This window comes from Mastacembelus armatus, chromosome 7 (genome assembly GCF_900324485.2).
Source record: "Mastacembelus armatus chromosome 7, fMasArm1.2, whole genome shotgun sequence".
Lineage (NCBI taxonomy): Eukaryota > Metazoa > Chordata > Actinopteri > Synbranchiformes > Mastacembelidae > Mastacembelus > Mastacembelus armatus.
The window spans coordinates 9,862,156-9,885,885 of record NC_046639.1 but is presented as its reverse complement, the minus strand read 5'-3'; the positions used below and the strand labels follow the sequence as shown (position 1 = coordinate 9,885,885).

Here is a 23,730-nt window from a genome sequence, read left to right as displayed (position 1 = left end):
TTCTTATTTAATTTTGTTTCTTGTGTGTCATGTAGTCATTCTCTAAGCAAACACAAACAATTAGCCTGGGCTGTCTTAAGTTCAAAAGTACCTACCAGCACCTCAAAAGCTGCTGATATACTTGCTTTTTGCCAATAAGTACATGTAGACAACAGCTGCAGTGACAGCTGCCACACTGACATCATTGTTCATGTACTTCATGGATACTTTGTGTTGTGTGTATCTTTACAGGTGCTGGTAGGCAGAGTTTCTTGTTTCTGGACAGAGCCAGGCTTGCTATTTCAAGTGTATGCTAAACTAAGATAAGACTTACTAATTGGCTACTGGCTCCAGCATAAAACCAGAATTGAGCATTTCTAATCCTAAATAAGAGTCAATACATGTTCTATTATTGAATCAAATTCATCAAACTGTCTGCAAATCTACTCATGACAAAGTGATTAAAATAATCATGTTAAATGAAAAGCATTTTGTAGGTACAAAGCTGTAATCAACACGTTTCTAAATCCTTGACATTAAAGACCTGAGATGGTAATTCCCTCACCAGGACCAGCAGAGGCTTTTGTGTCACATTTTCAAATGAAGAATCAAAACATCAAACATCGAAAACAAAGTGTCCCCAGGACTGCGGGTTAGGCTGTCTCATCTGGGCAAAAACACACACACACACATCCACACAAACACAGTGAGTGCAAATCAAGCCCTTTGTTGTTTGGCACTCAGACAATCTGGGCAAATGCCCTAGGAAATTAGAGTGTTGAGATGGAGAGTGTGTCCCACTAGGCGCAGGAAGCCACAGGTGTACTTTTAATTAGGTGTGCGACATTTCCAGTCATCAAACACAGCATACACCAGGTCTCTAGGTAAATAACCATATTAGTTTCACACACATTCTAAACAAAAAAGCAAAGATTCAGTTCAAACACTAATAATGAGAAATCAAATTGTTGCATCACAACTTTGTTTTTTTTCCTATCCATTAATCATCTCATTACCCCTCATATTTATTTTGTCACTCATTGGAGGGGCCTGACACCTAGATGAGTTATAGAGTAGTTAAAACTAAATAAGCTACAACAGCAAAATACTGGCTATACATTGATATATCGGTATAAGAATATAATATAAACTAATATATCAGCCACAGTGGGCATTTTTCCTGCAGAACAAGTTATTTTACTTTTGATACTTTAAATATATTGTAAGTATCACACTTTCTTAGAGCTCATTAAACCATTGTGGTGGCATGCAGAGGCAACCTATTCATAGCATGTAATGTTGCAAAATCCCGATGCCACCACACACATCCACACACAATCTTTGCATCTTTGTCTTTGCCAGTATTTTTTAGGAAAACTCAATACTAGCTACAGTCTTGTTGTCAAAAGCCTTTTGGATTGTTGTATAGCACTTAAAGTGCTATAAATAAATACATAGTTCATTACACCATTGTCCCATGGACTCGCACAGCTTGCCCGCAAGGAGCAGGTTGATTACCAGAGAAAACCATTTGAAACTGCAGTAAAACAATAATGCAACCACCTGCTCCAGCTTTCTAACTGCATCTGGCTTAGTGTGTATCTGGAAACCATTTAATGTTTTGAAACTCACGGTGGATACAGTAAGGAGTCCCAACTTTATCCCTGACACTAATTAACAGATCTGAGTTTGTTCGTTAATCACTGATCACATACTTGATACGTATGTGATATTATCACACGGAAGTGGAGTCTGACTGTCTGCTGAGCTGTTATATCTTTATAAAAACAATGTGACATTTGTATGTGGACTGGCTCCCAGTGTAATTGGAGCAAATAGATAAATAAATGTGTGGCAAAGAATGGGATATGAGCTGAATAATCAGTACAAATTTAGCCAGGATTGTGGTGATAAACAAACAAACACAGGGAAGGGCATGTGTGAAAGTGTCTGTGGAGGTATGCCAAAAGACAGAGAGAGAAGAAAAAGAAAAATCCTATTAACAATAGATTTTTTAAATATCTGGTTTCAATGAGAACTGAATCCTAGGGGACAGCCTGTGTTTTTATAGTATAAACAAACAAAAATCACCTCTGGATTGCGTCTGTTCTGTTTTTATTACAGCCTCAGCAATGCTCAATGGTTATCTTATTGATTAAAATGTGGCTTAAAGTCAGAAAGAAAATGCAGTGGTGTGAAGTATAATTTAGAGGGAAATATTTGTACACTAGTACATTTATTCTTTGGCCATAGTTATTTTACAGGTTAAGTTTTACATTCAAGATAAATTAGAGACTCATAAGTGATTAGTATTTGCACTTATGATACTTTGTATGGGGATCTGCTGGAGCCTATCCCAGCTATCTTTTGGTGAAAGGCAGAGGTACACCCCGGACAGGTCACAGATAATCACATCACCAATCACATAATATGGATATTAATTATTTTGATATTTGAAGTTCACCTTTAATATAATATTTACATATAATATAACATTTAAAGACTCCTTAAGACGCCTTACTTGAGCGCCCTTTCTAATGCAAGACTTTCACTTGTAATCAAATACTTTGATATTGCAATATCGCTTTGACTAAGGATCTGACTACATCTTTCACCTTTGCTGAAATGTCACTTTCTATATTGGTGGCAGTGGGACCAAAGTAGGAGAGACAGCAAGACAGATAGTTTTTCTGTTCTTCAAATGTCTACATTTTTCTAAAGCTTGTAGCAGAAAGATGCATGGCCCTGGGTTGCCTGCGGGCTGTCATCACTCAGCTCCCCGCTCCTGACACAACAACAGTTTCCAGGTCAGGTAGAGGCACAAACTCTGAATATGGGGATATTCTGTATCAAGACAGGAAATTGCTGTTGTTGTCTCTCAGATCCCCTATCTATATTTTATGACCATGTGAACTCTAATTATGTTGCCAATCTGCAGTCACATTGATTCCATTTAGCAGCCTACCACCACATTTGTATTGCATCACAGTGTCTGGTTCTCTTGGAGGACCTGTGAGAGGAAGCCTCTGAAATGTTCTCCCAACTTAATTCTTGAAATATACAAGCCACGTATACTCAATTAATCAAAAGTGAAAATCCATTAGATGAGAAATAAAATATGTTCCTCTTCACAATACCTCTGCATTTTGCATGGGCAGTTATGGTACTGCTGGATTGGTGACACACTGCCCCCTGCAGACAAAGATGTGGAATATCCCATTGCTTTGCTGCTGCAGTGGCATTATAGGCTCAACTATTGTTTTAAAAAGAGGAAAATAGCAGCATTTATAGGTCCTCCACAAAGAGTTCTCAGGTCAGCGTCTTCCTAATCGGGCAATTAAAGTCTAATTTATAAAAAATTAAAGAGCCTTAATCGAAGACTGTCACTACAGAGATTCTGGTTACTTCTTCTATGTGATGCTTCCCTCTGGTGGCGCTGAAAAGAGTGAATTCATTTTACACCTTCTAGTTTGTAATTCACTGAAGGAATAATCTTGTTTATCTGAGTAAATCCAAAAGAATGCCTTTTCATTATAGCATGGAAATTGTCCTTATTATTTTTCTGATAAAATCTAATCCCATTCCTAAAATGCTGAAAATTATCTGTTACAGATGGCAGTTTATATAAGCAACTTCACCATACCACTTGTATTCATTGATGATAGACTCACTGAAGTTGTGTGCAATCTTCTGGTTGAGCATAATATGTTGGGTATTACTCAGCTCAGGCGCACCAAACATCCCCAGATCTTTAACAGCAAATTGCTCGTATAAGCGTGATGTGTCGATTTCAATCCTCCCGGTGTTTTCTTGTATCCAAAATGATTTTGCAATCTACCAAGAAACAAATTATTTTAGTAGTGAGACAACTCGATTTTATGTGGAAATCAATGTTAACATTACAAAGGAACAACATTAGGGAAGGGATAACTGATAGAAAAAACAGAGAATAATTCCCATCAGTGATGCAATATGAGGAGTAGTGAAGTGCAACTATGCTGAAACTGACCTTTCTCTCTTTACCAAAATAATAAACCAGTGCATTTACATATAAAAATTGAAACTAATTTGCTACAATTACCTTCAATCTTAACTTTCAAAATGCTGTCATTTTATATCTTCAGTTAAGTAATGTATTACCTTGTCTGAGCCAACTAGGTCCCAGTGGAAAGCCTTGGTGTGTGTTTTTCTTGAAATAGTCTTCAGTTTGAAGGGTAAAGGTGGGGGGGCAGGGGCACTTGGAGGTGAAGGCCCTTTCACAGCTGGAAAACCTGATTCATGGGAAAGAGCCTCTGGGACTGTGGATGAGGACGTGAGGGCAGTTTGGGAGGGTGAGGGTGGAGGAGCTGTAGGTGATAAGACAACCTCACCAGGAGAGGTTGGTGATGGCACAGGAGGCAAAATATCGGGTCCAATAACTTGAAGAGCAGGCTTCCCAGTTCTGCGAGGTTTAGGAACCGGCTTTGCATAATGTGCTGAGGGATCATTTTGACTTGTATCAAGAGCTGATAAATGTTCTCCACCGCTGGAAGTGGGATCTGCATTTGCATAATTAATGGGAGGATAAATTATAGCCATACTTCCACTGCTAAATTTACCACTAGACTCAAGATCTATATCAGTGTCCTCTATGTCTTCTTCTATGATGAGGTTTTGTAAAATCTTTGTTTCCCCAAACATGTGTTCACCCATGGACTTTCTCTTCCAGTCAGAACACAGTTTTTCAATGGCCTGCACCCAAGCATCCCACTCCCTTTGGATGGACCCTGGGTCACTTGTTTGATCTGTTACAGGCACCTTGAATCTGCAACAAATCAAAAAGGTGTAGCTTGGTTTCCTTTATTAACTAAGTCTGGTAATGAACACTTTAGACCTAAATTTATTACTTTATCACTTAAACATGGCTGCTTTATAACTGCTACAGTAACGATAAACATTGCAGACTGAATCAAATTATATCATCATATCACTCTAATTTATTCTGAAAATTAATTAACCACTATTTGTTATGATAGTCTTGCATCTTAATAATTCTCACTCACTGGTATTCATTTTTGTGGGTGATTAGGGTGAAAGTGTCTGAGTTGCCACGTTTCTCTACTCTGGTATCACCATCTGAGAGGTGGATCACAATGGACTCAGGCACAGATGTCACCTCACCATCAGCAGGGGCCTGACACATGAAGGGGACCAGTGTTAGCTGGCCTGGGTGGAGCTGGACCTCATATCTGGAACAAAAGGAGAAAGGTAACATGCACAACAACAGGGCCCAAGCTGCATACTAATACTGCATGCTGCTTGTATTCATTAGGTACACCATGTAATTTGGTGTAGAATATTGTTTTTGTAGTTTATGAACACAATATGAAATAACCAGAGCACATCACATGGACATCATTCAAACATATTTTTTTATAATAGTGCCTATTCACCCTAACAAACAGTATTAGAGTAACATTAGAGAGTAGTACCTATCTTCTAACAAGCAAGAAATCAAATAACCATCCATCCATTATCTATACTCGCTTATTCCCATTTAGGGTCACAGGGATTTGCTGGAGCCTATCCCAGCTCTCTTTAGATGAAAGGCAGGGGTACACCGTGGACAGGTCACCAGTCCATCACAGTCAAATAACCACATTTGTAAAAATATCTATCTGTACTTAATGAAATTAAATATATTTGAATACCCATAGAGTATGGGTTTTTCAATGAGGGAGAAGGAGTAGATGTAATTTTAAGATTTTTTTACCTGTAGTTAATTTAAATTAAGTTGTGAAAAAATACCTTACGAGACACATTATAAAGAAGAGAGTCTGTCTGGAAAAGACCTTTAATTGTTCCAGTTCTACCATGTCAGCACAAATTTAAAACTTGTGTGTAGTATGTAGTGAATATAAACTGAACCACAGTCCTGATCATTAATCACAAATCACTCATTACCAAATATGTTACACATTGGTTGTGAAGCAATCTCATTATTGTAGTGCTGCTATAATAAAGACACATCCGTACTTCACCCATCTGAAGGATGCTAGGCCACCTCTGTGTAGTAATAAGACACCTTCCCGGAGACTCTGTGATGCTTTAGGCTGTGCAGGAGTTTCTGAATTTTCCTCTTCAAGATCACTGTATATGTTCCCATAAATTATCTGATTCACAAGTTGCATCATCTGAAACAATCAGCAGCATGAAAAAATGAAATAAAATGAAAGCTTCCATGACAATTAGTCACAAAGGAAATCGGCAAAAATGCATCTTTTTCTGTACTAGTTTACTTTTCTGATTTATATGTACATACATTAACTATAAATTAACCTTCTGTTTGTCTTCCAGGGATGTGGCCTCTAATTCATAATCATGATGTCCTTTAAAAGAAATGGAGAACCTGGAACCGACTCCATCATCACAGCTTTTGAAAATGGAGAAGGGCAGTTGTCTCTTGATGATTCCTTTCTCAATGCTGCACAGCATGTTTGTGTTGAAATCAATCTGGATGGTAATAAGCCCAGTGTTTAAGTTAGAGTGCAGTGCATGAGCATATTACTGAATATACATTTGGTTTATTTGGTTTGTATAGGTACATACTATGTCGTAACACTACAGTCTTGCAACAAGCAATATCTTTATTTATAAGGTTTTGTAGAATCTGTAGTTGACTCAACTGTTCACCTCATTTATGTCAAAGAGGACAGACTGTATAACAGTAATGTCTCTGTATAATACAATACAGTTTACCAGTACCACAAACTGCAGCCTCCAAACCAGCCATAAACTGGAATCACCACAAACAAAAAAAAAAAAACTCAACATCATAAAGGTGGGATTTTGTGCAGGAGTACACCACATTAGTTTTACGTAAGTGTGCCTAATCAACTGTTATCTCAATGCAGAAGGCAGCAAAAATAATCATTTGAGTTTTCAGTGTTGTTACAGCTGGCAATGTCAGTTTGTTTCCATAGCTTTGGCACAAGCTCAAAAGCTCAATTGAATGAATTGCTTTTAACTTTGGTATAAACATTACAATCATATTTTTGATTTGTCCAATGCTTAAGGTAGTCACTACAAAACTACTGACACACTGTTGTGACCCATTGTGTTTAGTGCTAATTAGTCTTAGTAAGACGGTGACATGGTAAACATGATTCCTGCTGAACATCAACGTGTTATCATTCTCTTTGTGATCCTAATAATATGCTGGCCTATCAAGCATCAGTATGCCTAAGTACAGCCTCAAAGAGCTTCTAGGATGGCCACAGGCTCTTTGCCTTGTAATACTATTATTCTGTGGAAAATAGTGTTACAAAATAGTGTTTTGTTGTTTTAACATACCTGAATAACTCGCTTCTGCCACCTGTAGCGACCATGCTTACGAACACTGAAATTGTACTGTGAGGGTTGGTGTTCCTACAACAGCCAAAAAAACCCAAGACATGAACACTGAATGGGAAAATACCTTCAAGTGAATGACAGAGAGCATCACAACATACCAATGCAAAGGGGTAATTTCAAATACAGAGCCTTTTGTTTTGTGATTGTTTCCTGCTAAGGTGCCGAACAAAAGCTACCTTTCACATTCCTTCATAAATATTCTTCAAGGCAAAGCAAACCAATCTAGCAGGCTTAGCAGCTTAACAACACAGCAATGTTCAAGGAAAGAAATGGCAACCAAGTCTGTCATTTCAAAAGACACGTTTCCTCCAGCTTTCCTTCAGAGTTTTCAAGGGGGTTACTCACAAAGTAATAGAGGCTGAAAACAATGTATTTAAATTGATTCCGTATCAAAGAGGTAGAGTGAAAAGACATTAACACTTAAAAGTCTTTTAAGTACATAGAGCCAGAGTGAAGACTGGAAACTGTTGGAAACAGCTAAACATAAAAATGATGGCAACACATATGAAGGTAATTAATTAACTTGTGTTTTGTTTGTTTTAATTACAAATGGCAATCTGTGGTTTTAGGGATTGCTATTTCCTATAAGACTTAGCTCATAGACTGTTTGGCCACTTTAAATGCATGACATATAAGTTTATGTTAATATGACAAACTTGTTAGCAATACATCAATATTCATTATCATTGGTGTCTAACCACTTTCCAAAGCTCTGTTTTTGCTAACTTTGTGCTGTCATGAGAAAGCTCACACAATATTAAATGAGCTCCATTTAAGCTGTTGATACCTCTACAGCGAGGCCCTGCTGTGAGGCCAGCTTTTCCAGGTTCTTCTTGGCCTGGTTCAGGGCATCATCAATGGTCAGCTCTCCAGTCTTTACCTTGTTCATGATGCTCAGCTGCATCTCATTGCTCAGCTGAAATGACAACACAGGAAATTCAGATAAACTGGTAAACTGATAAATTGTTCTTTAGACTTATGTCCATAATTTAAAATGTAATACCTGTTTTAAACTGAGCCTACTGTATTTGAAAATTTTTGATTTGCATTTTCACAAAGTGACAAAACACATTACTTTAAAGTGCCTTTACATTTAGTAAACAAACAGTTAACTCTGATTATTACTAAAAAACCTATCAGACCATTGGATCTCTTTTAGGTCTTTTCATGCTCAATTTAGTAAAGTATTTAGCATTACAACTCTTAACTGAAGTACTGCTGAAGTGTTCCTTGACATCTGGTTGTGAGTGAATACCAGATGTTATCCTGTGTCAGTGTCAGCTCAGTGGAACTGCAAAGAGGAACCACTGCATTTCAATAAGCATTTGCAGCCGTTAATCACATGCTGTTACTGGAACTTACTGTCTTCCTTAAATCAGTCACTGTCTGTCAAACTTCTGAGTATCTACTGTGGGACATTACAAACACCAAGGAAGTCAGGTTGAATTGAGGAAGTTGAAAATGCTTGAGAGACTCTCATCAAAAAGCACCAAAACATTATGGCCTTTTAAGCCACTGTTAATGAAAACAAGATGGCTGATTTCTCTGGAAAGAAGAATACAGTAAGGCTCTTGTTATGTACTGACTCAACTGTTGAAGCGCTGGTTTGATGCTTTCATAAACATGGTAATTTAGAGCCTGACACTTGATCTTAAAAGAACATACTGCTTAATGTTGGCTGTCATGGCTAAGCAAACTGAAATCTTACCTGTGGCAAATCCTTAGTTTGCAATCTATTCATTCTGGATAGATTGTCTTTCTTCTTTAATCCTGATCCTGACATAATTTCAAACAAAAATCCATGCAACTGCTAAATCCATGCACTTTTTTCTCTGTTATGGCAGAGACATAAAGGATTGTTAGTTTTTTTGTCATACAAAACAGAGATAGAGACCTACTTCCTTTAACTAGGTAAAAGTAATGGTTGTGATTTGCAGCAGTCTTTTTGCCAACACCCTCTTTCAGCTCAGGTTTCTTTCAGGTTGGACACACCCACAGCAACACAGATAGCTGAAAGTTTATCTGCAGTTTATTCCACTTGCATGATTGTGTGACCTATCTTCCCTTCCACTTCCATTTTATCTGAGAGAGTCCTTTATGGCTTTTAGGTTCTTTACCTTAAAAAGATCAGTACAGTGGAATCCATAAAAGTACAATATTTTCCAGACTATAAGTCACACCTGACTATTAGTCTCTTTTAGCAAAAACAGCCTTACTGAACAGAAAAAACCCAAAATATGTTGCTTTGGTTTATAAGTCGAAGGACAAGTCAGAAGTTTAGTGTGACTTATAGTCCAGAAAATACGGTATATAAAAATGCGAACACTGGACAATCTTTACGGTAAGGGAGAAATTCAACATCTACAAACAAAATATCTTCTTGCTGCTTTTTCATCTTAAGTATTGTTGTTCTGGTTGTTTTGTTTTTTAAATTACAGTTCATTACAGGTGAATTACAGTCCGTGTAGAATGTAAATTGTCTGGTTTGCTTGGTCTATTAATATTTAGGCTGAAGTCTATATGATAGATTAATTAGATTAAGTAAATGCATTTAAATATGTGGTTTAAAGGAAGTTTCATGATACCAAATCATATAACAATGAATCAGGCCATCTTAGATGACAGGTAATGAGATCTGCAACTAAGGTAATGTTAATTACCTACAGATACTGTTTTGCTTATGTCCTGTTTGGGAGGTTTTTCTGGATTTTTGTGTAAAGTATGAGGACATGTCATATCATTCATAGGGCTCAATAACTATCTTCTCATCTAGTCTTTTTATCTTTACGTTTCTATATATAATTCAAGTTTGTTATTTATATCATGCTTGCTTTCAGTTAAATTTTCATGGTTTTAATTTCTGTCTCTTATTGTGTTTGTCTAGTTTTTTTCTATTTTCATCTTTTGTGTTATATTTTTATTACATTTGTAAAATTATTAATGCATTCATGTATACAGTCTGGCCAATGAGACGGTAATGTAACGGCCCAGGAAAACGATCATTAACAGGATAAAAAAATTACTCGTACAAAAGCACTTAGACATGAACAGAAGAACAACCTCAGCACAGAGACTAGCTGGCTGAATTATGTGACAAGTGACATCAATCCACAGCCATGTATGATAACAGTATAAGTATAACATGACCACATTGCATTGTATGTGACTGTACTGACATTTGAGTGTACATTTCTCTTTATAGAAGCGTGGCAAGGGATTTAATGTCACAGTACATGGGAGAAGTAAGGAGTAACTATACAATATACAATTTTCTTTTACTGGCAAGTTAAATCAGGAGCTTTTTAATATTCAAACATGTCAACATCCTGTTTCTTGATGGCTGATGTCTGCCTTGATCACTCCTCTGCTCCTCCTGTCATTGAATGTTTTTTGTTTGTTTGTTTGTTTGTTTGTTTGTTTGTTTGTTTGTTTAGCACAGCTTGTACTGCCAGCTGCTTAGTGGTGCAGTGGTTATTACAGTTGCATCCTCCAAGAAGGTTCTGAGTTTGAACCCCTGTTAACTCTTAGTCTCTGATTGTAGAAGAGGCATGTTCCAGAGAGAAATGCATGTGTGAACACACGCATTTGTTATAGTGTGTGAATGGTGTGTTAATTAAGTCTCTATAAAGTGAAGGACAGGGAAACAATAACTGATTTTGTGGCTCGGTGTCCACTAAAATAATTTTAGTGCAAATCATATTTGTGAGAAGGTGAAAATGACATCATATTTCACAGTAACACCGATGGAATTCACCCATTAAAAGCTGTTTATCACCAACAACAGCACAGTTTTATACTTGATCAGTGAAGAGAAATTCAAACGAATTTACAACTGGATTCTAACCAGTATTTCATTCTCAGACATCATCAGAAGAAACAGAAAGAAATCAGACTTTATGGAGAGACACAGAGGCACTTTTCCTAGAAGCACCTGGTGCCAGGTGTAAAGTTCAGTCTTTTATTCAAGATGAATGCAAAAAATGAATAGTAGGAAGTGATGAACATTTCTGCATTTAAACACTACCCACTAGTCCTTAGTCAGTAGAACTTAGCCAATCCAGATATCTGTTTATTTTAATGTTCCAGAAATGCCTAGAGATCACACACCCAGGAATGGCATGAAGGAGAAGCTGATGATTTCAGCAGGTATAGTATTTTTTACCAAAACTTAGACAATATCATTAGATTTTACCATTGTTTGGGCAGTTCAAAGGATTGGAATATGGTTGTAGACACCCGGCATTCTTAATAGAAATTTACATTTATTCTGAGGAGAAAAACAACAGGTCTAATGTGAGGGAAATATACAAAGGGGATTATTCTTCACAAAGATGTAGACAAAAATTGAGATATTTTTAATATTCACACAGAAAGAATATTTAAAATGAATCTGTTTAGATTTACAGTAAGTAAAGTGTCATTTTCCTGAATACTAGCTCTGGTTTGGTTTGGTTTGAGCTCAAACTGGCTCACATTATTGCACTTGCTAAAAGGTCTATGCATCGACTCCTGGGACAATAGAGGAGCAGCTTCACCTGCAGTGTGGGTATATGGGAAAACCCCACCATAAAAACTTTATCGGGAATCCCTGGACAATCTGGTGGGGTTTTAGTTCTTACCATAGAATGAAAGTAATTGTGATTGAAAGCAATGACAATAAAATCCATCCAATGCTAAGTCAACTAAGATCACACATTACTGCAATTAGAGCCTAATAACAGCTTATTATCCTGTTGTGGAAAGTAGGTATAAGTAAGTACATTTACTCAAATACTCTACAGTATTTTGAGGTATTTGTACTTGAGTATTTCCATTTCTGCTACTTCATACTTTGACTCCACTACATTTTTTAGGTAAGTATTGTACTTTTTACTTTACTACTTATTTTTCAGAATCTGGTTAATAGCCTAATACAAAATAAAGTAAACTCATATGTGTTTATTGATTCCTGCTGACCCGTTCTTCTCTGTAAGTAGTATTTTAAATAAACTTTGAGGATAATACTTCTAATGACGTATTAGTGCACAACATTGGTGCTAATATTAAATAATAGGATTCTGAGTGCCTACGCTGGTATTACTTCATTTTAAACTCGAAATCAGTGGTCTACTGAAGTACAAAGTGTGATATTGTGTCGTTGGGGTGTGAACAGTACAGTGTATCAGCCCTGGGTATTTCGGATTGGTTACATTGCGAATTTACAGGAAATGGTCAAGTGGAAATACCCTGCGCTCACGGCTCCTCCCCCACGCAGTTAAAGAAGACTGAGGGTAGGCAAAACAGCACAGTGCTGTGCGGACACGGAGAGCGACTACCATGCTGCACTTTACCATCCACTACACCAAGATGCCCTCGGTGTGGATGGCGTTTCTAATGATATGGGATGTTATGGTGAGTACTGGGCTGATTGTGACTGTTGATAACCGAGCTGGCTCAGGGGAACCCGCTGCATTTAGCATTAACGTTGGGTTTTCCCTAGTATCATCTCATTTAGTTTGTTTCATGTTTATTCCATGTTTTTTTTCTTTTACTATGAGTGTTTAATCGCGTTTCTGCTCGAAATCATGCGGTGTCATTGCAGTCACACCCTATAACGCACGTCTCTTCCAAATTACTTTCACTTTCGTTTTTATTTGGCAGCAGCCAATGGGCAGTGGTGAAAGCATATGATTTGGTCTCAATCCCTATACGCGAACTAACGAGAATAATAGCGGAAGCGTCAACAGACAAGGAGATGCACCTGGTGTTACTGAGTTTCACAGTAGTCTTGTTGAATGTTAGGGGCTTTCCGCCCGGCTGCGCCTAACCATGGTCTGAGGAAGTGAACCAACTGTCACGAGAAACTCTACCATCAACAGAAAGGACACAAATCAATGAATCCATCTTTCTGCTGTGCTCTGTCCTGCAGGTGATGACCACCGCTCAGCCTCGCTGTGACCCCCTAACTCAGTATGAGCAGAATGGCCAGTGTTGCAAAATGTGTGGCCCAGGTACTGAAACACTTTCCCCTGATGGATTTGTTGAATGGAGAAAAACATAATCTGCAAACAGGTTGCTACTAAAATCATCACTGGGCTGTTGGGTTGGAATCACAGGCTGTGGGTGTTAATCAAAGCCACTTTGTCACTACTGTTATGAAGGGTTGGGTTTCATTCACCTACTGTAAACATGAAGGAGAAGCATGAGCAGCCTTGCACTTACAGCTGTGTAAGTTTCAAGATGACAGTCTGTTCAGCAGCATTAACACTGGTACTAAAAGCACTTACCGTTTTCCTCCATTGGATTTGCTGGAGCTTTCGTCCACGCCAAGCTCTGGAGCTCTTCAGGAGAATGGACCCACACTATTTTTAGATGTATGCTTGCTTGCACTGTTGTCAAGCATCTTTATGTTAAATATGGAGCGACAGCCAGGTGGAGCTGAGCCAACGAGTCGATGAAATTATTTATTAATTATTAATTATCAGTCATTCACTTATGGTGAAACAAACAGGACATTTGAAGATGCAACTTCAGACCCTGGAGAGCAGCTGCTTTTTTCCCTTTTATTTAACACTAAACAATGAATCAGAGACATAAGTAAGAGGTGATGAAAATAATTGTTGCAGTCAGGAGATGCGTTACTATCATTGTGTTTTGCAGGGACCAGCATGTTATCCACCAGCTCTTGTCTGGAGCCCCAGTGCAAAGAATGTGGGGAAAGGGAATATCAAGACAAATACACAAAAGAACTCAACTGTCTGCGTCAGCCATACTGTGACCCAAGTAAGATCAGTGTTGTACAGAACAAGAATGGTTCAAAATAGGAATTGAAAGATGAATGAAAAAAAGTTGTACATTTTTTTCAGATAAAAACTTTGAGGTTTCTGGCCAGTGGAGCAAGAAGAAGAAAACCGTGTGCATGTGTAAGCTGGGATTCCACTGCTCCAGTGAAGAGTGTTTAACCTGTGTACCACACACACAATGTAAACCAGGATATGGGGCAAAGTCCATAGGTGAGATTTTCTAATGAAAAACTATTATAGATTAAACATAAGTCATTATAAGCTTTGTTTTTGTGACACACAGAATATTTTTTGTCACATTTGTAGGCAATCATACACGTGATACTTTGTGCCACAAATGCCCCGAAGGCACCTTTTCCAATATGTCCTCATGGAACCGTGGCTGTGAAGAATGGACAACGTAAGTACAGGAACTACTTTTTGGCAAAAAATGTTATTTATTTACCTTACTACTTCTACTTCCAAGCTGTTTTAAAAATATATATATAAAGATGTAATATAGCATAAAAGTTATTTTTCCTGTTTTGTTTTTCTCTTTTTCTGGACCCAATACATTTACATTTACTGTTGTTTCAGAAGACATTGAGAACATTATTTCTTTTGATTAAATGTATTGCCACTTCTAATTTAACATTAACGTTAGCAAAGAGCAGCTCCCCTTTTTAGACATCTCAGGACAAATAATCACCTGATTACATGAGAAACAAGGAATTCTCTTTTAACACTGAAATTCTCTGCAGATGTGGTAGAGGATATTCCATTCAGCAGAGAGGAACAGACAGGTCTGACACCATCTGTGGTAAGTTCTGTGCAGGCAGACAAACTAAAGTATTTTTGCGTTTAACTGTTGTGCTGTGGTTAGAGGTGATGTCTTACTCAAAGTGAAACTACTGAGGCGATGAGACTGTACATGTGATAAATATATGTAGGTTTTTGTGGTTTTGAGTGTGTAATTAACAGTTTTCACTTATGTTTACTCTTTACTTACTATTTACAGAGGATTTGTATAGACTTCAGTATTTTGGAGGCGCTAAGGAATCACTATTTTAGAATTCATCAAAGCATGAGCTGAAAATGGTCTTCCTTTTTTCTCTACTTTCTTATTTTGTGCTTTCTCTGCTGTAATGCAAATGTTTTCGCAAATGTTTTAAATACGTTACTTTTTCAGAGACATGCAGATAACCCATTTCCTGTTGTTGAGGACTTTTATGAAGAGTTCTGTCTTCATCAAAATATATATTCAAATTCTTCTCAAATCATCTAATTACCCCTTAATATTGCCGCTGATAAATTCTGTGATTAAATATGTAATTCAATTTTTTTTTGTCTTGCAGAGAAAACCTCACGGACGCATATGATATTGATGTGTGTTTTTATTCCAATTGGGATTATAGCTCTAGGTGTAGTCGGGTATTGCCTCTGTAAAGGTAAGATGTACTCTAAACATTCTTTCTCATAATATATTTTATAGGTTAAAGTTACTGCAATCTATAAACATGTCCTCTGTTTTTCCTTGTTTTCAGGAGGTGCAAGAGAAAAGGTAAAGGTAAAAGTGATTTTCTTGTTTGTGACTGTGAGTTGTACTGAGTAACACCCTGTACATAGTGCACCTTATTGCAACTAATGTTAACATCCACTGAAAAAATACTTTTTTGCAATCTGTTATTGGCTTTTATGTCAGTATCTGTTTTTATGTTATTTTGCTGTGTATTTTTGTTGACCTGCAAAAAGCTTAGTTACAATGAGATATGCTAATTAGCATGTGGCTCAGCTTGTCATCTTACTCTCTGCAAGAAAGCAGATACACATATTTCACAAAATGCCACACTGTTCCTTAAAATGACCTTTAAAAATGTCTCTAACAATTACATATATATTTACAGTGGGTACGGAAAGTATTCAGACCCCTTTAAATTTTTCACTCTTTGTGTCATTGCAGCCATTTGCCAAAATCAAAAAAGTTCATTTTATTTCTCATTAATGTACACTCAGCACCCCATCTTGACAGAAAAAAACAGAAATGTAGAAATTTTTGCAAATTTATTAAAAAAGAAAAACTGAAATATCACATGGTCATAAGTATTCAGACCCTTTGCACTGACACTCATATTTAACTCACATGCTGTCCATTTCTTCTGATCCTCCTTGAGATGGTTCTGCTCCTTCATTGGAGTCCAGCTGTGTTTAATTAAACTGATTGGACTTGATTAGGAAAGGCACACACCTGTCTATATAAGACCTTACAGCTCACAGTGCATGTCAGAGCAAATGAGAATCATGAGGTCGAAGGAACTGCCCAAGGAGCTCAGAGACAGAATTGTGGCAAGGCACAGATCTGGCCAAGGTTACAAAAGAATTTCTGCAGCACTCAAGGTTCCTAAGAGCACAGTGGCCTCCATAATCCTCAAATGGAAAAAGTTTGGGACGACCAGAACTCTTCCTAGACCTGGCTGTCCAGCCAAACTGAGCAATCATGGGAGAAGAGCCTTGGTGAGAGAGGTAAAGAAGAACCCAAAGATCACTGTGGCTGAGCTCCAGAGATGCTGTAGGGAGATGGGAGAAAGTTCCACAGAGTCAACTATCACTGCAGCCCTCCACCAGTCGGGGCTTTGTGGCAGAGTGGCCCGACGGAAGCCTCTCCTCAGCGCAAGACACATGAAAGCTCACATAGAGTTTGCCAAAAAACACATGAAGGACTCCCAGACTATGAGAAATAAGATTCTCTGGTCTGATGAGACCAAGATTGAACTTTTTGGCGTTAATTCTAAGTGGTATGTGTGGAGAAAACCAGGCACTGCTCATCACCTGCCCAATACAATCCCTGCAGTGAAACATGGTGGTGGGAGCATCATGTTGTGGGGGTGTTTTTCAGCTGCAGGGACAGGACGACTGGTTGCAATTGAAGGAAAGATGAATGCGGCCAAGTACAGAGATATCCTGGAAGAAAACCTCTTCCAGAGTGCTCAGGACCTCAGACTGGGCCGAAGGTTCACCTTTCAACAGGACAATGACCCTAAGCACACAGCTAAAATAACAAAGGAGTGGCTTTGGAACAACTCTGTGAGCGTTCTTGACTGGCCCAGCCAGAGCCCACACCTAAACCCAATTGAGCATCTCTGGAGAGACCTGAAAATGGCTGTCCACCAACGTTCACCATCCAACCTGACAGAACATCCAACCATCCAACCTGGTAGAGGATCCCCAAATCCAGGTGTGAAAAACTTGTGGCATCATTCCCAAGAAGACTCATGGCTGTACTAGCGCAAAAGGGTGCTTCTACTCAATACTGAGCACAGGGTCTGAATACTTATGACCATGTGATATTTCAGTTTTTCTTTTTTAATAAATTTGCAAAAATTTCTACATTTTTGTTTTTTTCTGTCAAGATGGGGTGCTGAGTGTACATTAATGAGAAATAAAATGAACTTCTTTGATTTTGGCAAATGGCTGCAATGACACAAAGAGTGAAAGATTTAAAGGCGTCTGAATACTTTCCGTACCCACTGTATATACTGAAGTTTCTCCAGCACACATCTGGCTGTGATTACATCATCATTTGTAATCCTTGAACCTGAAAAGGAAACGCAGCTTTTATATTTATGTGACAGCTTCCACAGTATAGCAATCTAATTATTAGAGAAAGTGAAAACTGTTTTATGAAGAAAACCTGCTTAGTTTTTGTTGTTTTTGTTTTTTCCCACACCAGAAAGTGCATTATGCTTTGTTTCTAATATTCTTCATTTTAGCACTTTTGTTCTTGCAGGGCTATGCCAAGCCATGCTGTGGAGATAAAGGGGTAACACTGGAAGAAATACATGTTGGAACCCAAACTCCTGAAAAAGCTCCTATATTGCCCCAAGGGCTGTCCTCACAAGAGGACGGTGGTACAAGGACACCCGAAGAAAATGATGACAGCCTAAGCCAGGAGCCACAGAGTGAACCCAATGTTATTTTGAGTGATAAGGGAAACTTTGTGACACAGGAGAATGGAAAATCAGACATCCTGTCCCGACAAGAATCACAAACACAGACATTTATAGACTGAAAGTGACCATCACTACCTACCTTGTCCTGTATATTTGTGTAACCCATTGTGTTGTCTCATATTTCAATTGCACGTTTTTGGCCTAACTGTAAATACTTGAATGCATGTGGTGAAACAATAAAATAGTACGGCAGCAACAATGTTAGAAACCTTTAGTGCATTCGTTTTTATATTGGTAGCATTTTATAAGTTGTAGGCTGTGTGTGTGGTCAGTGCGTATTTCTATAGTGTTTTGACAGTAGCTAACAACTTTATATTGATTCTGTATACAAGACATCTGCTTATAGTTGGGCATCTTAAGAAAATGTGCTGTCAAATGTGCAGTATATAAGTGAAAAGCTTTTGCATTAAAATGTATTCCACTTGACTTAAAATTTGGATTGTGTGTTGTTCTTGTTGCTGTTCATTGTGTCTGTCTGAGGCATGGGCCTTCATCAAATCTGAGATGTTTCCCTTTAATGGGATGTATTCAGGAAATATAATATAATATTTGGGCAGCACCGACACACTGCGCCCATATAGCCCTCCTGTCGTGTTCACCTCCTGCCCCTTACTTTAGTGTTCCCGGTCAAAATTGACCGGTCTGTTTTAACTGCTCTTAAATTAGCACAAAAACCATTTTTCACCACCAAATTTTTATTCAACATTCTTTAGCTGTGAACAATGTCTCAAAGTAGTGTTTAACATGAATTTATAGAATTAGACATAAAAGAACTGCAATGGAAATACAAATACTATATATTGAAATATTAAAATGTATTACAAAATGAACATGTAATGTAAAAAATAAATGGAAAACCAAAGACCAAACTCAACCTGAAGTTGTGTGCGTGTGTATGTGCGCACGCGCGTGTATGCGCGTGCATGTGTATGCGCGTGCACGTGTCGCTCAGGTCAGAGTGGGCCTTGCAAACGTAGGCATCACATTTTCAGCATCTCAGGCTTGTTTTGTTGTCTCTAGGGGCACAGAGCTCACATCTCTTCCTTTTCTGCCCATGTCCTTATTGGCTGAGAGCAGCCAGGTGAGCGGATGGGGGTGGGGCTTGCACACTCCTAACCAGACTGGCAGAGGCTGGTGTGCGGTGAATGTGCTGGCGCCGTTGAATAAGAGGAGTCACCAAAGCTTTTGTAGTCCACTTCCACTGTAAACAGTGTTGGTGGAGCACTGCTTCCTCCTCCTGAGGCGCCGGACGGTTTGCCAGAATCTCTTCGGGGCTGACAGGTAGTCCTTCTCCATGTCCTCACCGAGCTCCTCCCATACCCGAGTTTTTGCCGTCGTCACCGCCTGCGCTGCAGCACGCTTGGTCCGACGGTACCCGTCAGCTGCTTCGGAAGTCCCACTAGCCAACCAAGCTCGGCAGGACTCCTTCCTCAGCTTAACGGCATCCCTTACCTCCGGTGTCCACCACCGGGTTCGGGGACTGCCGCCGCGACAGGCACCCGAAACCTTACGGCCACAGCTCCTAGCCACCGCGTCGACAATGGAAGTGGAAAACATGGTGCTTTCGGAGTCTGTCCCGCTTCCAACTCACCACCAGGTGGTGATCAATTGACAGCTCTGCCCCGCTCTTCACCCGAGTGTCCAAGACATACGGCCGAAGGTCATATGACACGACTACAAAGTCGATCATTCACCTACGGCTTGGTCAGTCGCCTCCTCATTGTGCTCAGAGTAAAAGGAGTGCAAGGCAAACATCAAGCTATATATATATAAGGTCTGTGTGAAGGTGATACATTGATTAGTCTGGAAGGTGTGGTTCACGTGGGGGATAGGCACAAAAGCATGGGAAAGAGATGTGTACCCGCAAAAGACATTGTTCGGTCTGAAATGTGAGTGAGTGAGTGAGTGAATGAGTGAGAGTGAGAGAGTGGAGTGAGTGAATGAGTGGAGTGAATGAGTGAGTGAGTGAGTGAATGAGTGGAATGAGTGAGAGTGAGAGAGTGGAGTGAGTGAATGAGTGAGTGAGAGTGAGAGAGTGGAGTGAGTGAATGAGTGGAGTGAATGAGTGAGTGAGTGGAGTGAATGAGTGAGTGAGTGAATGAGAGTGAATGAGTGAGTGAGTGAGTTAGGGTGGTGTGTATGGGGATGTTTTCTGTCTGATGGATGAATATAGTCTGGATACCCATTCATTTCCTATGGCGGTCACTTTTGACCGGGAACACCACAGGTGTAACAAGGTTGATTAAAACACTCAAAATTCAATGAAAGCGGTGGTCATCACTTTTATATGTTCAAGTGCATAGTGTGGAGGATATCATAAGGCCTTGAGGCAATCAGATGTAAAACACAAAATTTATGAGTGTTTTAACTTGTAAATCGGTCAGATTTGACCCGAACACGACAGGAAGGATAGACACGCGTTCAAACCACTTAATGTGCAGATAGTGACATGAGACCACTACATGTAGCATGCCTGTGGCTGAGCTATGGAGAAAAGTGTGACTTGATGCACATTTCAAGAGCTTCAGGTGACTGTATGGTTTGAAAAACGGGTCAAACTCCATTACGCTGCTTTCTCTTCTACTCTCTCCACAGTTTAAACCTCTTGATCTAGTGTATTAAGTCCTGCTGTAGTTTTGCGTAGTTTACTCAAGGGGGGGCTACAGGATCACTACACACTGTTGGTAAATTCAATTCAATTCAATTTATTTGTATAGCGCCAAATCACAACACAAATCATATCAAGGCACTTTACAAAAAAGGGGGGGTCAGGGTAGGGGAGCTCAGTGCACCGATGGTCCTCGGGCAGTCTAGGCCTATAGCAGCATAACTAAGGGAGGTTCAGGGTTATCTGAAGCTATCCCTAACTATATGCTTTGTCAAAGAGGAAGGTTTTAAGTCTAGCATTAAAAGTACAGAGAGTGTCTGCCTGCTGAACCCAGACTGGGAGCTGGTTCCACAGGACAGGGTCTTGATAGCTAAAGGCTCTGCCTCCCATTCTGCTTTTGGAAACACTGGGAACCACAAGTAGACCTGCACTCTGAGAGCAAAGTGCTCTATTGGGATAATATGGTACTATGAGGTCATTAAGGTATGAAGGAGCTTGATCATGAAGGAATTTGTAAGTGAGAAGGATTTTAAATTCTATTCTGTATTTTAGAGGGAGCCAATGAAGAGAAGCTAATACAGGAGAAATATGATCTCTCTTGCTAGTTCCTGTCAGGACTCTGGCCGCAGCATTCTGGATTAACTGGAGGATTTTTATGGAGATACTGGGACATCCAGATAGTAATGAGTTACAGTAATCTAGCCTTGAGGTAACAAATGCATGGATTAGTTTTTCTGTGTCATTTTGACAATGTGTCAATGTCCCTAATTAGAGAACAATGTCTCTATACTGCCCTCTACTGGTACATAATCTACTATAAGACTTAAAGTAGAAATAAAAGAAGTGGAAAAGTACCCAGTGCAACTCAATTCTGTCAGTCCTTTTAAACATTTGTAACATATCAAAACTTTCTTATGTATTAATCTCTTTGGTGTGAGTAAATGAGCTCAGACAAGACCTCATCCTATTCCTACCAGCAGGGATTTGCCTGGAGAGGTGAGCTCAGAAAACAGCAGCATTTCAGGCCTGTTGCTACCAGAGGTGTCCTCATCATCCCTGGATGAATGGAAGGTACTGTGCATCCCTTTAGGTTTTACCATCTTTACCCCTAAACACCTTAACAGATGTGTGGCCTGCTGCTCCTGACTAAATGGCAGTGATTTTTATATGTGGTGAAAATGGTTAAAAAGAGTGCCCATCATCAGTTTGCACTCAAACAGGAATTTTTTTTTAAATCTCAGATCTAAACTCCTGAGTTTAGATCAAGAATTACTCGCCAAAAACCTGTTTGGGAGGATTTAATAGACTTGGCTTTGATATGCAAAGTAAGCCAAGTCTGTACTGTATTAATTTACATAGATAAGTCGACTACTATTTGTTCTTACATAAGAATTTGACCTAATATTAAAGAAAACACCATCTCCTGAGAAATGTGCTTAATATCACTAACTATTCAGGCACTAATCCCAGAAGGAATACTGGCTTGATTTTCTCTGTGCGCCATATGCTGCCTGAATTTATAATGGCTTTAATGTGAAATACAAACCAGCAACGAAAAAAAAAAAACGTCAGAGTTTTTCTAGAAGTTGGCCTTTATTTAAGTAAAATATTTCTTCTCGATTAAACAAAGGAAACATAATTTACAAGTTTGTGATGGAAAAATACATCTACATTTATTTACAATAACACCACATGTTTTGCCTTTGGTTTCAAAATAGATTTCGATTCACCTTCAGGAATAAACGATCTGATCCCTGAGGTTTGAAAGTTTAAAGTGCACAGGATATGGATAATGACTGGTTCGCGTTTAAATACCCGTTGAGACTATTTCATGACATGAGGGAACAAACAGTCCGTTTTTGACGCCCAGTCAGCCCACAGTTTCCCGGCGGGGTGGTAAGTATTGTCCAGAGGTTTCTTCACAGTCTCTGAAGTGGCAGTCTCTGCCAAAGACCAGATTTTTGGTTTCTGACTAGAGATGGTTTCTTTACTGTCCAATGAGGCCGGTGTGTGATCAGAGTCTTTCTTTTCAACTTTCTTGACGAGTGCAAGCTGTCCGCCTTCGTGTTCGCTGCTAGGCTGCTGGGACACTTCCAAATGCGCGTCCACAGCTGCTGAGCTTTCCAGTGCGGTCTTGGCGTGCTCGTCGGTGTGTGCATGGTCAGGTTGACGCTCATCTATATGCCATTTCTGCAGCGAAACCTCGTCTTCGTCACTCTCTCCCTCCTGTTCCTCGTCCTCTTCATCCGATTTCTCCTTAGACGCCCAACTGACCCGGTTCTCCTTCTTCAGGCGCCGCCTTGCATTGGCGAACCAGGTGGAGACCTGCGTGAGGCTCATTTTGGTGATGATGGCGAGCATGATTTTCTCGCCCTTCGTGGGATACGGGTTTTTCAGGTGCTCGTTCAGCCATGCCTTGAGTGCCCCGGTGCTCTCTCGCGTGGCCACCTTTGCGACCCTACCGGGATCCTCGGCGGCTGCCGCGCGGTAGGGCGAGTAGAAAGCCCCTCCGCGAGCCAGGAGAGCGGGATGGTAAGGAGTTGCAGTCTTCAAGTCGAAAACGTTGTTCTGAGAAATAAAGCAATTACGCACAGAGCGAGCAGTTTAATAAGTAATGGTTTAGAGAGTTTACCAGAGAAAATAAGTTGTGCAGTTGTTCAGAATCAGACCACATTTTTGCGCAAAAACAATTTGCGTTGTAAAGCCATGAAGCGTTTGAACTTTGCATGTAACGAGTAATGATTTTGTCAATTCTAAACTCACCATGTGTGCGATGTGCCTGTGGTGTGGGTAGGGGATGAAGTTGTAGCCCTGCAGTCCTGAGTATGTTAGGGGAACCCCAGCTGCCATCGCTGCCAGGTGCTGAGCTTGGTGCTGCTGCACACCGGGTGGGCATCCCAGCACCGGGATCTGATATCCAGTGGGCATGCTGATGCTCCTCTCCAAAACGAAGTTGCCAAATCCAGTTTGTGATGCGGGCATC

The 23,730-nt window shown here is 39.5% G+C and overlaps 3 protein-coding genes across 5 annotated transcripts in view; 1 reads left to right on the top strand and 2 right to left on the bottom strand.

Annotated features, from left to right (window-relative positions):
* LOC113145603 (formin-like protein 3) overlaps positions 1-9,296 on the bottom strand; it is a 35,520-nt gene extending 26,224 nt beyond the window's left edge. Inside the window, exons 1-8 of one of the 2 annotated variants that reach the window (XM_026332511.2) lie at positions 9,080-9,296; positions 8,159-8,287; positions 7,312-7,386; positions 6,298-6,471; positions 5,995-6,152; positions 5,022-5,207; positions 4,120-4,783; positions 3,651-3,813 (exon numbers count right to left, since the gene is read on the bottom strand). In XM_026332511.2, coding sequence (XP_026188296.1) covers positions 3,651-3,813; positions 4,120-4,783; positions 5,022-5,207; positions 5,995-6,152; positions 6,298-6,471; positions 7,312-7,386; positions 8,159-8,287; positions 9,080-9,154 — 1,624 coding nt within the window. In that variant the 5' untranslated portion in view covers positions 9,155-9,296. Of the gene's footprint in view, positions 1-3,650; positions 3,814-4,119; positions 4,784-5,021; positions 5,208-5,994; positions 6,153-6,297; positions 6,472-7,311; positions 7,387-8,158; positions 8,288-8,374; positions 8,608-9,079 lie in introns of those variants that run through there. The other variant, XM_026332512.1, reaches the window with a different exon arrangement.
* Positions 9,297-12,610: 3,314 nt separating this feature from the next.
* On the top strand, positions 12,611-18,563 carry cd40 (CD40 molecule, TNF receptor superfamily member 5). Of its 2 annotated transcripts, none has more exons than XM_026332514.1 (9): positions 12,611-12,762; positions 13,280-13,361; positions 14,011-14,133; positions 14,217-14,363; positions 14,460-14,553; positions 14,894-14,952; positions 15,488-15,580; positions 15,677-15,693; positions 17,917-18,563. In XM_026332514.1, exons 1-9 carry the CDS (start codon positions 12,688-12,690, stop codon positions 18,196-18,198), a joined length of 972 nt encoding a protein of 323 aa, XP_026188299.1. In that variant the 5' UTR covers positions 12,611-12,687; the 3' UTR covers positions 18,199-18,563. The 2 variants fall into 2 exon arrangements, with proteins under 2 accessions (XP_026188299.1, XP_026188298.1); XM_026332513.1 differs by having other exon boundaries at positions 15,677-15,699.
* Positions 18,564-22,571: 4,008 nt separating this feature from the next.
* Positions 22,572-23,730, bottom strand: irx7 (iroquois homeobox 7). The gene is made up of 2 exons (XM_026331554.1): positions 23,511-23,730; positions 22,572-23,315 (listed from the first exon to the last, which is right to left on the bottom strand). Exons 1-2 carry the CDS (start codon positions 23,727-23,729, stop codon positions 22,572-22,574), a joined length of 963 nt encoding a protein of 320 aa, XP_026187339.1. The 5' UTR covers position 23,730.

Excerpts from the sequence above, each read along its gene's own strand:
- cd40 (XM_026332513.1), top strand. The coding sequence starts at position 12,688 with ATGCTGCACTTTACCATCCACTACACCAAGATGCCCTCGGTGTGGATG. Across the intron at positions 14,134-14,216 it reads TCAGCCATACTGTGACCCAA|ATAAAAACTTTGAGGTTTCT; the intron begins GTAAGATCAGTG and ends CATTTTTTTCAG. Across the intron at positions 15,700-17,916 it reads GTGCAAGAGAAAAGGTAAAG|GGCTATGCCAAGCCATGCTG; the intron begins GTAAAAGTGATT and ends TTGTTCTTGCAG.
- irx7 (XM_026331554.1), bottom strand. The coding sequence starts at position 23,729 with ATGCCCGCATCACAAACTGGATTTGGCAACTTCGTTTTGGAGAGGAGC. Across the intron at positions 23,316-23,510 it reads ACAGGCACATCGCACACATG|AACAACGTTTTCGACTTGAA; the intron begins GTGAGTTTAGAA and ends TTTATTTCTCAG.